We start from the raw sequence: 14,330 nt of genomic DNA, 5'->3' as shown, positions 1-14,330 counted from the left end.
CCCCTCCTGACCCCAAACCAAAAGTCAACACTTGGCAAAGCCCTCAAAATGGACCAGGTTTTGTCCTGAGCACTGTAACCCTATGAGATGGGTACTATTAATATTATATTTTCCTATTGTATAGCCTATTATTAATATTCCCTATTATTAATATTTCCCTATTGTATAGCCCAGAAGCTGAGGCACAGAGAGGCAAGGTGATTTGCCCAGGGTCACACAGCCCATGAGTGACAGCGCTTTAAACCAGGCTATCTAACTCCAAAGGCCCTGCTCCTGGGAATCTTGACTTTAATTACAGAGCAGGGGACATTTTCAAGCTCCCTGTGAGATCTTGGAAACACTGTCTAAGGCTTGGGAGCTTGAATTTCCTACCTATGGTGTCTGATGATAAACACAATCAAATCTCCAAAACCTGAGTGCTTTGAATCGCCCAGGGATCTGCCCTTAAGGTTAAGACTGCGAACACAGCCCAGGCTCTCTTCCTTGAAAAGACATAGACCTCAAAGTACACAGTAGGTTGATGGCTGGCCTGAGAGTTTCAGAGAGGCCAAGGGTATTTTCCTGAGGGCACACAGCAAGTCAGAGTCTGCTCAGACACCCTGATCCTCCAAGGGGAAGCATTTCCTCTGATTCTCAGTCTCAAGGGTCTGACAGGAGCTTCCCTGGGCTGAGGTTGGGACAGGAAACCACACGTCTCCCACTTCCGTTTCCCCAGCCACCTCATGTGGACTGTGAGGAGTCCCTGATTCATGGGCCCAGGATTCTTGGTCGCAAGCAGAGGCTTAGCCTTAAAGGTGCCCCAAATCATCTTCCTCCGATTCAAAAAGGGTGGGGAAGAAACACTAGAATTACCTCCATGGAGGCTGGGAGTCTCAGCACTAACTTGGGACAAGTCCCTCCACGCGGATCCTCAGTTTCTTCATCTGTAAAATGAAGGGAATTATCCCTACCTCACAGAGTAAAGTCAAGGTGGGGAAACCAACCCAGGTTAATAAACTCGAAGGAACTCTGGAGGGTCATTGGCAATCAAGAGCCCAGAGACTGAGGGTCAATGAACTCAGTGGCTGGAGGTCCCATCCCCTTGGCTCTGAAAAGGTCTGGAGTAGGATGAAGAAAGAAGTCCTGTGTCACACCTTCTGGGTGTGACATGCTATCTTCTGGGAAGCATGAAAGGTAGGGGCGCTTATTTCATTTCTGGAAAAGAATAATATTATCTAAGCACTTTAGATACTATTCCATTTAATTCTTATAAGGCGGGTCTTATTCCTATCACCATTTGATATTTGAGGAAATGAAGCACAGAGAGGCGAAATAACTTACTCAAGGTCACACAGCTATTAAATGGTAAAGGTGGGGTTGGAACTCAGGTCTGATTCCAACCAACTACCCTTAATCTCTGCGGGTGGTACATGCCAGGTGCCCAGGCTGGGTAAGAGAAGGCCAGTGGCCTCGCTCCTTTCCTCATCCAGTAGGATCTTCTCTCCTCTATTCCCTGTGTACACATACGTGTGCACCTACAGAACCCCAGTGCTGAAGGGCCCCTTAAGTCCCAGCGGCCCCATTGCCCGGATGGGCAGACTGAGGCTACCGCCCACCTTCTGGTGCTTGCGCTCCTTCTCGATGCGGTCCATCCTTTCCAGTCGCAGTCGGTCCAGCTCGAGGCGCAGCTCGTCCAGTTCAGGAGCAACGTGGTGGCGGCTGACGAGCACCTCCAGGATCTCCAGGACACGCACGACCTTGGGCATGAGGCGCGCGATGGCCTCGCAGCCGTGCTGGTCGATGACCCGCTCGAACTCATGGCCCACGAGCGACGCGATGTCGTACACGTCCATGACCGTCAGCTCCGCCACGTTCTTCTCCAGCGCCGACTCGGCCGCCAGCGCCGACCCCCGGTCCTCCTCCATAGCCCCCCCCGCCCAGCCTCTCCCCCACCCCGCAAACTAGTGCAACTCCCAAACTTGCCGCTGTCGAGGGCAGCGCCGGGGCCGGGCCCACCTTTCGCCGCCGCCGCCGGCCCGCGCTTAGCTGGCCCTCGGGCGAGGGCGCAGCTGGCAGGCGACGGGCGTCGGCATGGGCGGAGGCGGCGGGCCGGAACCGGGGGTTAGCGATCAGGGTGCGGGTCTCGGCGCCCGGCTCGGCCCGGAGCCTGCTCCCCAGTGAGGGGAGGAGGAGGAGGCGGCGGCGGCTAGGAAGGCGCGCGCGTGCGCAGGCCCGCGGCGCCTCCCAAGTTGGGAATCCGAGTTGGGCGCAATGGAGGCGCGAGGTCTGGCTGGAGAGGGGGTTCCGCTGCCCTCTCGCAAGCAATCCTCGCCCGAGGGCTCGCTCCCACGCCCGGGGCCTGAGAAGGAAGGGCGGCCGCGGCTCCTCCGGGAAACTTTGGCGGCGGCGACGCCGGCTGACCAGCTCCCCCCGCGGGGATGCCGCGCGCCCCGCCCCGATCCCGGCCTGGAGAGGGGCGCGCCCGGCTGCCGCCGCCCGAGGGCGCCCTGGGGTCCCGGCGGGCACTGCACCCCCACCCTCCGACTCTGCAGCCCCCCACCCCGCCCCGCCCCGCCCCCGCCGCTCCACCCGCGGGACCTTCCTTCCCCGCCTCCAGCCGGCGCCCCCAACGCGTCCGGAGGCGCCACCCCCGCCTCCGGCGCGGTCCTAGCTCCTCCTCTCCCAATCCCGCCGCGGAGGGGTCGAGATTAGCCCAGAGGAGAAGTTGCGGGGTGGTGGGGTGCGGAGGCGGTGGGGCTGCGGGTCGCAGATCTCTTGGGACCACTCACGGCGCCGGGGGGGCACTGCGTTGGAGAGAAATGGAGGGATCAGGAGGTGGACTCCGGGATGCGGCCCATCCCGGGAAAGAGTCGAGGACCCCGCGGCTCACCTCCCCGCCGACCGGGTCACCGGGCTGACCTGGCGGCTCCGGGCCCTGAGCTTCAGGAGAGGGATAGAAAGATCGAGGGGTCCTCTGGTCCCTAAGCCTCCGGGCTGCCCCGCTTGCCGGCCAGCCACAGCCTTTAGCGGCTCCTGTGACACCTACACCACTTCACAGAGGCGGTGAGAACAGGGTTTGAATTTCTGCTTTCTTGTCACAAGCCCCCTGTCCTTTTGACCTGGCTAAATCTAGTCCATCAGACCACCCTTCCTCGCCCAGGTGAGCCTTCCCGGAAGCCACAACCCCATCCTTCACACCCCCTCCTCTGCATCCTCGCATCCCACCTCGTACTCCCATAAAACTGCTCTTAGCACAGGGAGTTTTGACCAAGGTTACACTTACTTCCCCTTTCAGAGCTCCTTGAAGTCAGAAAAAACCCTGAACGCCATTGTAGCTATAAAGTGCACCCCAACTTGACACACATTATTTAAAACTAAAAATGCTTAAAGTTTATGTAAATATATATATATATAATTTTTATGTATTTATTTTTGACTGTGCCGAGTGCTTGTTGCTGCATGGGCTTTTCTCTAGTTGCAGTGCCCAGGCTTCTCTTTGCGGTGCTTCTCTTTGCGGTGCTTCTCTTGTCCAGCACAGGCTCGAGGGTGCACAGGCTTCGGTACTTGTGGTACATGGGCTCAGTGGTTGCAGCCTCATGGCTCCAGAGCGCAGGCTCAGTAGTTGTGGCACACGGGCTTCATTGCTCCGCAGCATGTCAGATCTTCCCGGATCAGGGATTGAACCTGTGTATCCTGCATTGGCAGATGGATTCTTTACCACTGAGCCACCAGGGAAACTCTAAAAATGTTTAAAGTTTGAAATGTATTGAGCATTTGCTTTATATTTAGTTTAAAAGTAGTGTTTACCATGTGTCAGGCATTATTCCAGGTACTTTATAAATATTTCCTAACTTACTAGTTCTTAAAGTGTGGCCTCAGGGTTCTTCAACGCTCGAAGGGTCTCTTTGAGGTCCCTTTGCTAGCTATACATCAATGACAGGCTACATGTTCTTCCTATAGGTAATACAAATCAGCGTATCATGATTGACTGAATGTGCAGATGCAGATCTTAGGGGCCAGCTCTCTGATAATGAGCTAGATTTTAAAGAGATTTGCAAAATTACGGAACAATGTCACTGTCCTCAGCACTTGTTTGTTTTGGAGCATAGTTAATTTTTATTGAAAAAATTCATGCTAACATGTCATGTGTTTGTTTTAAATTAGTCAGTGTTTTTTAAAAACAGCTCAAATTTCTAGTTACAGTAGATATCAATAGATGTAACATGTTTAACAAGATCTCTTTAAGGTCTTCAACAGTTCTTAAGAGTCCCTGAGAGCGAAAAGTTTGAGAACTGCTGCCTTACTGCTTCCTAAGAAGTATTATTATACTCTACAACAGAGGAAACTGAGATTCAGAGAAGTCAAATCACTTGCCCGAGATCAGACAAGCTGGTAAGTGTTAAAGCCGGGGTCAGATCTGTGCATAGCATCCCAATAAAGTGGACCTATGGTTTGTCGTTTATCACTAAGTCTTGTCCGACTTTTTGTGAGTCCATGGACTGTAGCTGCCAGGCTCCTCTGTCCATGGGATTCTCCAGGCAAGAACACCGGAGTGGGTTGCCATTTCCTTCTCCAGGGGATCTTCCCAACCCAGGGATTAAACTCAAGTCTCCTGCATTAGCTGGCAGATTCTTTACCATCTGAGCCACCTGGGAAGCTCTGATCTATGATTATCTCCACCCTAAATCAAGGACAGTGAGGAATAGGGAGGGACATTAACTTCCTGTAGCTACTGTAACAAATTGCCACAAACTTGACTTCAAACAATAGAAACATTCTCTGACAGTTTTGGAAGCTGGAAATTTGAAGTCAAGGTGTTCTATCTCTGATGGCTCTAGAGGAGGATCCATCCTTGCCTCTTCCAGCTGCTGGCTTCCATAGTGCGTGGCAGCATCACTCCAGTCTCTGCCTTTGTCTTCACACGGCCTTCTCTGTAGGTTTGTCCTCTGTGTCTCTTACAGGAACACTTCCGGGACTTCCCCAGTGGTCCACTGGTTACGACTCAGCACTTCTACTGTAGAGGGCAAGGGTTTGATCCCTAGTGGGGAACTAAGATCCCACCCACATGCTGCTCAGAGCAGCAAAAAAAAAAAAAAAAAAAAAGGAACACTTGTCTTAGACTTAGGACCTACCCACACAACCCAGAATGATCTCATCTTGAGATCCTTAATCACATCTCTACAGACACTTTTAAAAATAAGGTCATATTTACAGGTTCTGGAGATTAGGACAGAAGCATAGCTTGTTTTTTGAGGGGAGGGGTGTCGGGAGGGGTAGCACCATTCAACTTGCCACAGGAGGTTAGGTAACTTGTTTAGGGTCCCACAGCTAGGAGGGATAGAGCTGAACCTGGTGTGCCCCCGCGGTGAACTAAGGGTTAAGTAATGGATGCTCAGAATGGGGCAACTTTGCCTTCCTCAAAGCAGGCAGCAAAGATGTACTGAGAATCTGCTGGGAGGGGACAAGGCTAGAGGAGCCACAGTGTCAGCCAGCAGCTTGAGCCTTAGGACTGGGACAGGAAAGGGATGGGAGAGTGGAGGAGATGGAAATGACTTTAGGAAGGGAAAGGGGAGGCAGGAGCCCAAGGTGACCCCCCCCCCCCAGGTGATGAGCCTGAGTTCTTCAGAGAATGTTTACAATCTTAAGAAAAGTAGGGAGAGGCAGTTAAGCTCTCTGATGGTTAAGCTTCCAGACTGTTCTACATTCTAACCTTGGTGCAGTCACTGACAAGGTGTGTGGCCTTGGGCATGTCATGTGACTCCTTGGGGCCTCAGCTTCCCACTCTGTAAAATGGAGTCACAAAGGGTAATTGTGATTATTGAACAAATCAGCATATGTGCCAGCCACACAAAGCTCTATAGAAAAACTAGATGAAGATGATGAAGATGAAACAAACCTGGAGGCAGATGGCTGTCCAAAATTGGGACCCCATGCTTCTGCTGCAGGGGATCCAGGTTTGATCCCTAGTCAGGGAACTAAGATCCCGAAAGCCATGTGGCATGGCCAAAAAAAAAAAAAAAAGAATTCCTGAGGAGATGTCCGGGTTGGATGTAGATGTCTGGTTGACAGGCGGGGACCTGGAGCTGAAACTCAGGACTAGAGCAGTTGATGTGATAAGACCAATATTGACATTCATTCATTCAATAAATATTTAGCTCTTAATAAATTGCCAGTTCACTGCTAAACCCGTGGGCTATGACAATAACCTGAGAGACAGGATTACTGCTCTTGTGGGAAACAGATGGTAAACAAGTAAAACCAAAAATAAACTAATTTCAGATAGAACAAGAGAGGGTTGAGAAAGAGGAGGGGAATTAACAAATTAGTATGTCACAGGAACGAGATGTGTTAACACAATTCAATTTCAAAAAAGAGTTCCAGACACCATATTGCCTCATCTACAAATATTTTAATATGCATTTCTAAAACATAATGAAATTATAAATCTACAGTATCATGATCACACGTAAAAAAATTAATAATTTCTTCATATTAAACACCCAGTGTTCAAAATGTTGTTTCATGAGTTTATTTTTTAAGTTTGTTTAACTCAAGATCCAAATAATATCCACATATTGCAATTGATTGATATGTCCCTTAATCTCTTTAAACCCTCCACTATCTCTTTCTTTTTCTTCTTCCCTTGAAATCAGTTTGTTGATGGAACAGGATTGTTTGCCTTATAGAGATTCTCAGTCTAGATTTTGATCATTTTACCCCTGTAAAGTCCTTTAATATGTTTGTTCCCTGTCTTGTCTCCAGACTGGTATTGGTTCGAGAGGTTGATCTGATTTGAATTCAGTTTATTTGGTGGTGATATGTTCTAGCATTTCCTTTTGTTAGGAAAGACTCTTTTTTGTTTAGATGTAAATCACCTGCAGTGATACTGACCCTTTTTTTTTTTTTTGATACTGACCCTTTTAATGCATGCAATTCAGTAGTTTTTAGTGTATTCACAAGGTTGTGCAACCATTGTGCTTGTGTGCTAAGTCTGTTCAGTCCTGTCTGACTGTTTGTGACCCCGTGGACTGTAACCCACCAGGCTCCTCTGTCCATGGGAGTCTCCAGGCAAGAATACTGGAGTGGGTTGCATGCCTTCCTCCAGGGGTTCTTCCCGACCCAGGGATTGAACCAGTGTCTCTTACATCTCCTGCATTGGCAGGCAGGTTCTTTATCACTAGTGCCACCTGAGAAGACCCATGACCACCCTCTAATCTCACATTTCTTTAACTTTAATTTAAAACATTAAATTTAATTCATTAATGTTTTGGCTTTTTTTTGGCCATGTGGGGGTCTTAGTTCCCCAACCAGGGATTGAATTTGTGCCCATGACCACTCTCTAATCTCACATTTTCATTAACTGCCCCATAAAATCCTGTACCTATTAATAGTCAACCTCCATTCCCCTCTGCCCGAAGCCCCTGGTCACCACTAATCCTGCTTTCTGGGTCTATAGATTTGTCTATTCTGAACATTTCATATAAAGGAATCATATACTATGTGACCTCAGGTCTGACTTCTTTCACTTAGCATCATGTTTTTCAAAAATATTTCTATTTGTTTATTTATTTGGCTGTGCTTGGTTTTGGTTATGACATGCAGGATCTTTGGTCTTTGTTGTGGCATTTAGGATCTAGTTCCCTGACCAGGGTTTGAACCCAGACCCCCTGTATTAGGAGTGCAGAGTCTTAACCACTGGACCACCAGGGAAGTCCCTTTAACTCATTTAATCCCCACAAAAATTGGTTATTCCTGTTTTACAGATGAAAAACTGAGACAAAGAATGATTCAATGCCTCACCAAAGGTCATATAACAAACAAACCTACTGCTTCAAATATGAACTTGGACCCAGATTCAATTTCTGGTCCTCTCTTCAACCTCCCTCCCCCCTGATCCCCAACTTGCTCCATCCAATCCAGGCTCAGCCTGCTGACTCACATTCAAACAGAGCACATTTGTTCCCTGGGCATCAGACACATGGCCTGTGGTCTTCTCTTATTCCCTCCATATCACATGATTCCATTTATTCAGGATGTCCGGAATAGGCAAATGTACAGAAAGCAGGTTGGTGGTCGCAGGCAGGGTTGCCCCACCTGGCACACGAAAGGTACCCACTCAATAGTTGTGAGCTTCCTGGTTGGATAAGGGCCTTTTCCCTTTTCCTACCTACCCGCTTCTGGAGCCTGGTTTATCTCAGAGAAACGAGGAGTTCTGTTCCTATGAAGTGATCTGAAGAAATGCACCGTTTAACCACAGGCAAAACAGCACAGAAGGCGGAAACAGCGCAGAAGTCCACTGTTAAACGAATAAACAAAATGTGGTCCATCCATGCAATGAAACATGACTCCGCTGTAAAAAGAAATGAAGCACCAACACTGGCTACAACACAGAGAAGCCTTAAAAACGCGACGCTGAGCCTTCCCTCATGGTCCAATGGCTAAGACTCGGCTCTCCCAATGCAGGGGGTCTGGGTTCGACCCCTGGTCAGGGAACTAGATCCTAAATGCCACAATGAAGATCAAAGATCCCACATGCCACAACTCAGACCCAGCACAGCCAAATCAATAAACAAATAGAAATACATATTTTTGAAAAACATGATGCTAAGTGAAAGAAGTCAGACCTGAGGTCACATAGTATACGATTCCTTTATAAGAAATGTTCAGAATTTACAAATCTATAGACCTAGAAAGCAGGTTAGTGGTGATTGTGGGCTTCAGGCAGAGGAGAATGGAGGATGACTGTTAATAGGTACAGGATTTTATGGGGCAGTTAATGAAAATGTGAGATTAGAGAGTGGTCATGGGCACAGATTTGATCCCTGGTTGGGGAACTAAGATCCCACATGGCCACAAAAAAAAAAAAAGTTAAAACATGTGAAAAGGCGAGATCAGAGGCTGGCATGTGGTAAGAGCTACATTAATGTTAGCTACTGCTCTTTATATTGTTGTCGTTGTTACTATTACATCTGCTGTTACTGTTACCACTGAAGCATTTCCTCCAGAACAGTGACACCATGGAATCAACACTGTTCTCTTACTGTGGTGGTTGAAGCTACTAGAGGAATTAGAAATTAGGGCAACCAAGTCCCATCAACTGCACTTGTAACACATCTCAGAAATTCTTCTACTTCCTCATCTCCCTCCTACCACCCTTCAGTTCAGTTCAGTTCAGTCGCTCAGTCATGTCCGACTCTTTGCAACCCCATGAATCGCAGCACGCCAGGCCTCCCTGTCCATCACAAACTCCCGGAGTTTACTCAAACTCATGTCCATTGAGATGGTGATGCCATTCAGCCATCTCATCTTCTGTTGTCCCCTTCTCCTCCTGCCCCCAATCCCTCCCAGCATCAGGGTCTTTTCCAATGAGTCAACTCTTCGCATGAGGTGGCCAAAGTATTGGAGTTTCAGCTTCAGCATCAGTCCTTCCAATGAACACCCAGGACTGATCTCCTTCAGGATGGACTGGTTGGATCTCCTTGCAGTCCAAGGGACTCTCAAGAGTCTTCTCCAGCACCACAGTTCAAAAGCATCAATTCTTTGGTGCTCAGCTTTCTTTAATAGTCCAACTCTCACATCAGTACATGACCACTGGAAAAACCATAGCCTTGACTAGACGAACCGTTGTTGGCAAAGTAATGATTCTGCTTTTTAATATGCTGTCTATGTTGGTCATAACTTTCCTTCCAAGGAGTAAGCGTCTTTTAATTTCATGGCTGCAGTCACCTACCACCCTAGCCCCACTAAATATTATTTCACCTCCTGGAAGGCTACAGTAGGCTTCTAACTGAGTTTTCTGCTTCATCCCTTCTTCCTTCTAATCTTCTTCTCAACAGTCAGCAATTTTTTTTTTTTACCTCCACTACATGGCATGTGGAATGTTCCTGACCAGGGATCAGACCTGTGCCCCCTGCAGTGGAAGCATGGAGTCTTAACCACTGGACTACAGGGGAAGTGGGCATTCAATAATCTTGATAAATACATACATTGTATCACACCAGGTATCAATGCCAAGTTATAATAAGCCCAGAGTCCTTCCCAAGGCTGGCATAACTTTTTTTTTTTTCCATTTATTTTTATTAGTTGGAGGCTAATTACTTTACATCATTACAGTAGTTTTTGTCATACATTGAAATGAATTAGCCATGGATTTACATGTATTCCCCATCCCAGTCCTCCCTCGCACCTCCCTCTCCACCCGATCCCTCTGGGTCTTCCCAGTGCACCAGGCCCGAGCACTTGTCTCATGCACCCAACCTGGGCTGGTGATCTGTTTCACCCTAGATAATATACATGTTTCAATGCTGTTCTCTTGAAACATCCCACCCTCACCTTCTCCCAGAGTCCACAAGTCTGTTCCATACATCTGAGTCTTTTTCTGTTTTGCATATAGGGTTATCGTTACCATCTTTCTAAATTCCATATATATGTGTTAGTATACTGTAATGGTCTTTATCTTTCTGGCTTACTTCACTCTGTATAATGGGCTCCAGTTTCATCCATCTCATTAGAACTGATTCAAATGAATTCTTTTTAATGGCTGAGTAATATTCCATGGTGTATATGTACCACAGCTTCCTCATCCATTTGTCTGCTGATGGGCATCTGGGTTGCTTCCATGTCCTGGCTATTACAAACAGTGCTGCGATGAACATTGGGGTGCACGTGTCTCTTTCAGATCTGGTTTCCTTGGTGAGTTGGCATAACTTTTATAATCCATCTTCACCTCACACCTAAGCAACTCACTGTCTGAGCACCAGCCACCCTTCCGGTTCCTTTAGTCCTTCTATGTACATGGTTCATCTAGTCCAAACTCACATCCTTGGTGAGAGCATCCAAGTGGCTGAGCTTGGGTCATAGCCCATGATCAAGGGAAGTGAAGTTTTAACTTTTTTTGTCCTTTTTTTTTTCTTAAGTTTAACTTTTTAAACTTCCATAGAAGGAATAAAACTCTGCTTTAATCAAAAGTCACATAGGGATGGACAGCCCAAACTTAGAAAGTGAGTTCAGGTGCTGAGTGGGAAACATATGACTTGTTGAGGAGGGCATGCAAATTTGAGTCAGAGCTGAATTGTTGGGAAATAATGGAAAGGTGATTAAAGATCAGTCCACTAGAGGGTGTCTTTCTCCATACACTCTACACACAGTACTCAACCTTCCCTCCCAATAACATGGAATTCAATGATTATGGGCTGGGACTTCCCCAGTGGTCCAGTGGTTAAGACTCTGCTTCCAATGCAGGGGATGTGGGTTCTATCCCTGGTCAGGGAACTAAAATTTCTCATGCCATGTGACCAAAAGTTTAAAAACAATAAAAAAATAAAGACTTTGGGCTTGCTAATATATTCATGAATAAAATGATGTAATGTCTGTGATTTTTTACTTTAAAATAACCCATTGGGAGAGTGGGACGGTTGGGAATGTGGAGAAGATGAACACTCGCCTTTTTGTTAATAATTGTTGAAGCTGGGTGATGTGTATATGGAACTCCATCATACTATTTTCTCTCCTATAATATTAGAACATTTTCATTAAAAATTAAAAAAAATTAATACAGACTGTGGGCTTGAGTGAATGACAAAATATTAGCTTTCCTGGGATGAGTTTTGCTTCAGCCATGGGTAAAAGAAGAGGGACTTGATGCCACCAACAAGAAGTGAAGATCTGGAGTGGGGAGAAGGGTGAGTGGGTGCTGGGAGCTCCCATAGTTAGCTGCAGGAGGAAGAACTAAGCCAGAGGGTCCCTGACCCAGTTGCCTGGGCACGTGGCAGAGAGAAGCAGTGATTATGTGGAAGGAGAAGTTGTTGCTTCCTGGAAAATCAGGCCACCAGCCCCTGAGAAACCACACTAGGACTTGAGAGGGAACTTTGGGGCACTAGAGAATAGCTCCTTGTGCTGTTGCCATAGACTGTCTGAAAGACTGAAAGTCTGTGCCCCTCAAATCCATACGTTGGAAACCTAACCCCACAATGTGATGATGTTCGGGGGAGGGGCCTCTGGGAGGTGATGAGGTCATGAGCATGGAGCCCTCGTGCCCTGGACTTCCGCTCTTACAAAAGAAAGAAATGCCAGGGGGCTTCCCTAGTGGTCCAGTGGTTGAGACACCACCCTTCCACTTCAGGGGTCATGAATTTGACCCCTGATCAAGAAATTAAGATTCCGCATGTTGCTAACCTTGGCCAAAGTTTAAAAATAAATGAATAAAAATTTTAAAAATGCCAGAAATTCCTCCTCTCTCCCACCATGTGAACAGAGGTCTGTGAACCAGAAAGGGGGTTCTCACCAGACAACAAATCTGACAGTGCCTTGATCTTGGACTTTCAGCCTCCAGAACTGGGAGAAATAAATTTCTGTCACTTATAAATCACCCAGCCTATGGTACATCTTCTGGCCTCCTTTTTAAAAAATTGAGGTATAGTTAACATACAATGGGCTTCCCTGGTGTCTTTGATGGTAAAGAATCTGCCTTTAATGCAGGAGACCTGGGTTTGATCCTTAGGTGGAAAAGATCCCCAGGAGAGGGAAATGGCAACCCACTCCTGTATTCTTGCCTGGATAATCCATGGACAGAGGAGCCTGGTGGGCTATAGTCCATGGGGTCACAGAGAGTCAGACATGACTGAGCGACTAACACTTTAACATACAACATTGTATAAGTTTAAGGTATCAGTTCAGTTGCTGTCGTGCCTGACTCTGCGACCCCATGGACTGCAGCATTTCAGGCTTCCCTGTCCATCACCAACTCCCAGAGCTTGCTCAAAGCTCAAACTCATGTCCATCGAGTCACTGATGCCATCCAACTATCTTTTTTTTTTTTTTTAACAGCTAAAAATAAGGAACGCTTCACGAATTTGCATGTCATCCTTGCACAGGGGCCATGCTAATCTTCTCTGTATTGTTCCAATTTTAGTATATGTGCTGCCGAAGCGAGCATTGCCATCCAACTATCTTATCCTCTGTCGTCCCCTTCTCCTCCTGCCCTTAATCTTTCCCAGAATCAGGGTCTTTTCCAAGGAGTCAGTTCTTTGCATCAGGTGGCCAATATTGGAGTTTCAGCTTCAGCATCAGTTCTTCCAATGAATATTCAGGACTGATTTCCTTTGGAATTGACTGGTTTGATCTCCTTGCAGTCCAAAGGATTCAAGAGGCTTCTCTAACACCACAGTTGAAAAGTGCTCAGCTTTCTTTGTAGTCCAACTCTCACATCCATACATGACTACTGAAAAAAACATAGCTTTGACAAGACAGACCTTTGTTGGCAAAGTAATGTCTCTGTTTTTTAATATGCTGTCTAGGTTGGTCATAGCTTTTCTTCCAAGGAGCAAGCATCTTTTAATTTCATGGCTGCAGTCACCATCTGCAGTGATTTTGGAGCCCAAGAAAATAGTCTGTCACTGTTTTCATTGTTTCCCCATCTGTTTGCCATGAAGTGATGGGACTGGATGCCATGATCTTCGTTTTCTGAATGTTGAGTTTTAAGCCAACTTTCTCACTCTTCCTCTTTCACTTTCATTAAGAGACTCTTTAGTTCCTCTTCACTTTCTGCCATAAGGGTGGTATCATCTGTGTTATCTGAGGTTATTGATATTTTGGCCAGCAATCTTGAGTCCAACTTGTGCTTCACCCATTCTGGCATTTTGCATGATGTACTCTGCATATAAGTTAAATAAGCAATATCCAGCCTTGACATACTCCTCTCCCAATTTGGAACCAGTCTGTTATTCCATGTCCAGTTCTAACTGTTGCTTCTTGACCTACATACAGATTTCTCAGGAGGCAACCAAGTGGTTTGGTATGCCCATCTCTTGAAGAATTTTCCACAGTTTGTTGTGACCTACACAATCAAAGACTTTGGCATAATCAATAAAGCAGAACTTAAAGTAAGATTAAGGTATACAATGTGTTGATCTGATACCTTTATGTGTTGCCATATGACCATCACCATAGCGTTAGCTGATCTCTGAGTGTCCATGGGTCTTTTTGTTATAGCAGCTCGCACTGACTTAAACAGACCATTTTACAAAGACTTTTCTTCAAGAGTCCGAGTAGTCTTCTGCTTTACTTGCCCTGTCTCCTGGGCTCAGTTCCAAAAGCTGACACCGTGAAATAGCCTCAGATCCACTCTTCTACCCATGACAGCCTTGACTTTACAAAGATGCTAATCTGGATTCTCATTCCTCTTTCTCACCCTGTCCTCCTCCTCTTCTTCCTTCTCCTTTTCCTTCTCATCCTTCTTTAATTTGATAGACTTGAGAAGAGTTCTGATGTCATCATTGCATCTTTTTTTATTAATATTTTTTAAAATATTTATTTTACTTATTTGGCTGCACTGGGCTTTAGTTGCAGCACGT

At 46.6% G+C, this 14,330-nt stretch overlaps 1 protein-coding gene and 2 non-coding genes across 5 annotated transcripts in view; all 3 read right to left on the bottom strand.

Annotated features, from left to right (window-relative positions):
• The window catches only part of RILPL1 (Rab interacting lysosomal protein like 1), a 42,290-nt gene extending 39,780 nt beyond the window's left edge, over positions 1-2,510 (bottom strand). For 2 of the 3 annotated variants that reach the window (XM_020901322.2, XM_020901324.2), the window contains exon 1: positions 1,596-2,510. In XM_020901322.2, coding sequence (XP_020756981.2) covers positions 1,596-1,904 — 309 coding nt within the window. In that variant the 5' untranslated portion in view covers positions 1,905-2,510. The remainder of the gene's footprint in view (positions 1-1,595) is intronic. The other variant, XM_020901323.2, reaches the window with a different exon arrangement.
• Positions 2,511-7,616: 5,106 nt separating this feature from the next.
• TRNAR-CCU (transfer RNA arginine (anticodon CCU)) lies at positions 7,617-7,689 on the bottom strand. Its single transcript has one exon. It is a non-coding gene; the product is annotated as a tRNA-Arg (tRNA).
• A 5,117-nt stretch (positions 7,690-12,806) lies between these two features.
• Positions 12,807-12,913, bottom strand: LOC139037944 (U6 spliceosomal RNA). The gene has a single exon (XR_011490882.1). It is a non-coding gene; the product is annotated as a U6 spliceosomal RNA (small nuclear RNA).
• Positions 12,914-14,330: the final 1,417 nt, after the last annotated feature.

This window comes from Odocoileus virginianus, chromosome 12, assembly GCF_023699985.2.
Source record: "Odocoileus virginianus isolate 20LAN1187 ecotype Illinois chromosome 12, Ovbor_1.2, whole genome shotgun sequence".
NCBI classification, from domain to species: domain Eukaryota; kingdom Metazoa; phylum Chordata; class Mammalia; order Artiodactyla; family Cervidae; genus Odocoileus; species Odocoileus virginianus.
Note: the sequence above shows the minus strand (reverse complement) of the source record. Positions and strands in the feature narration are given on the sequence as shown.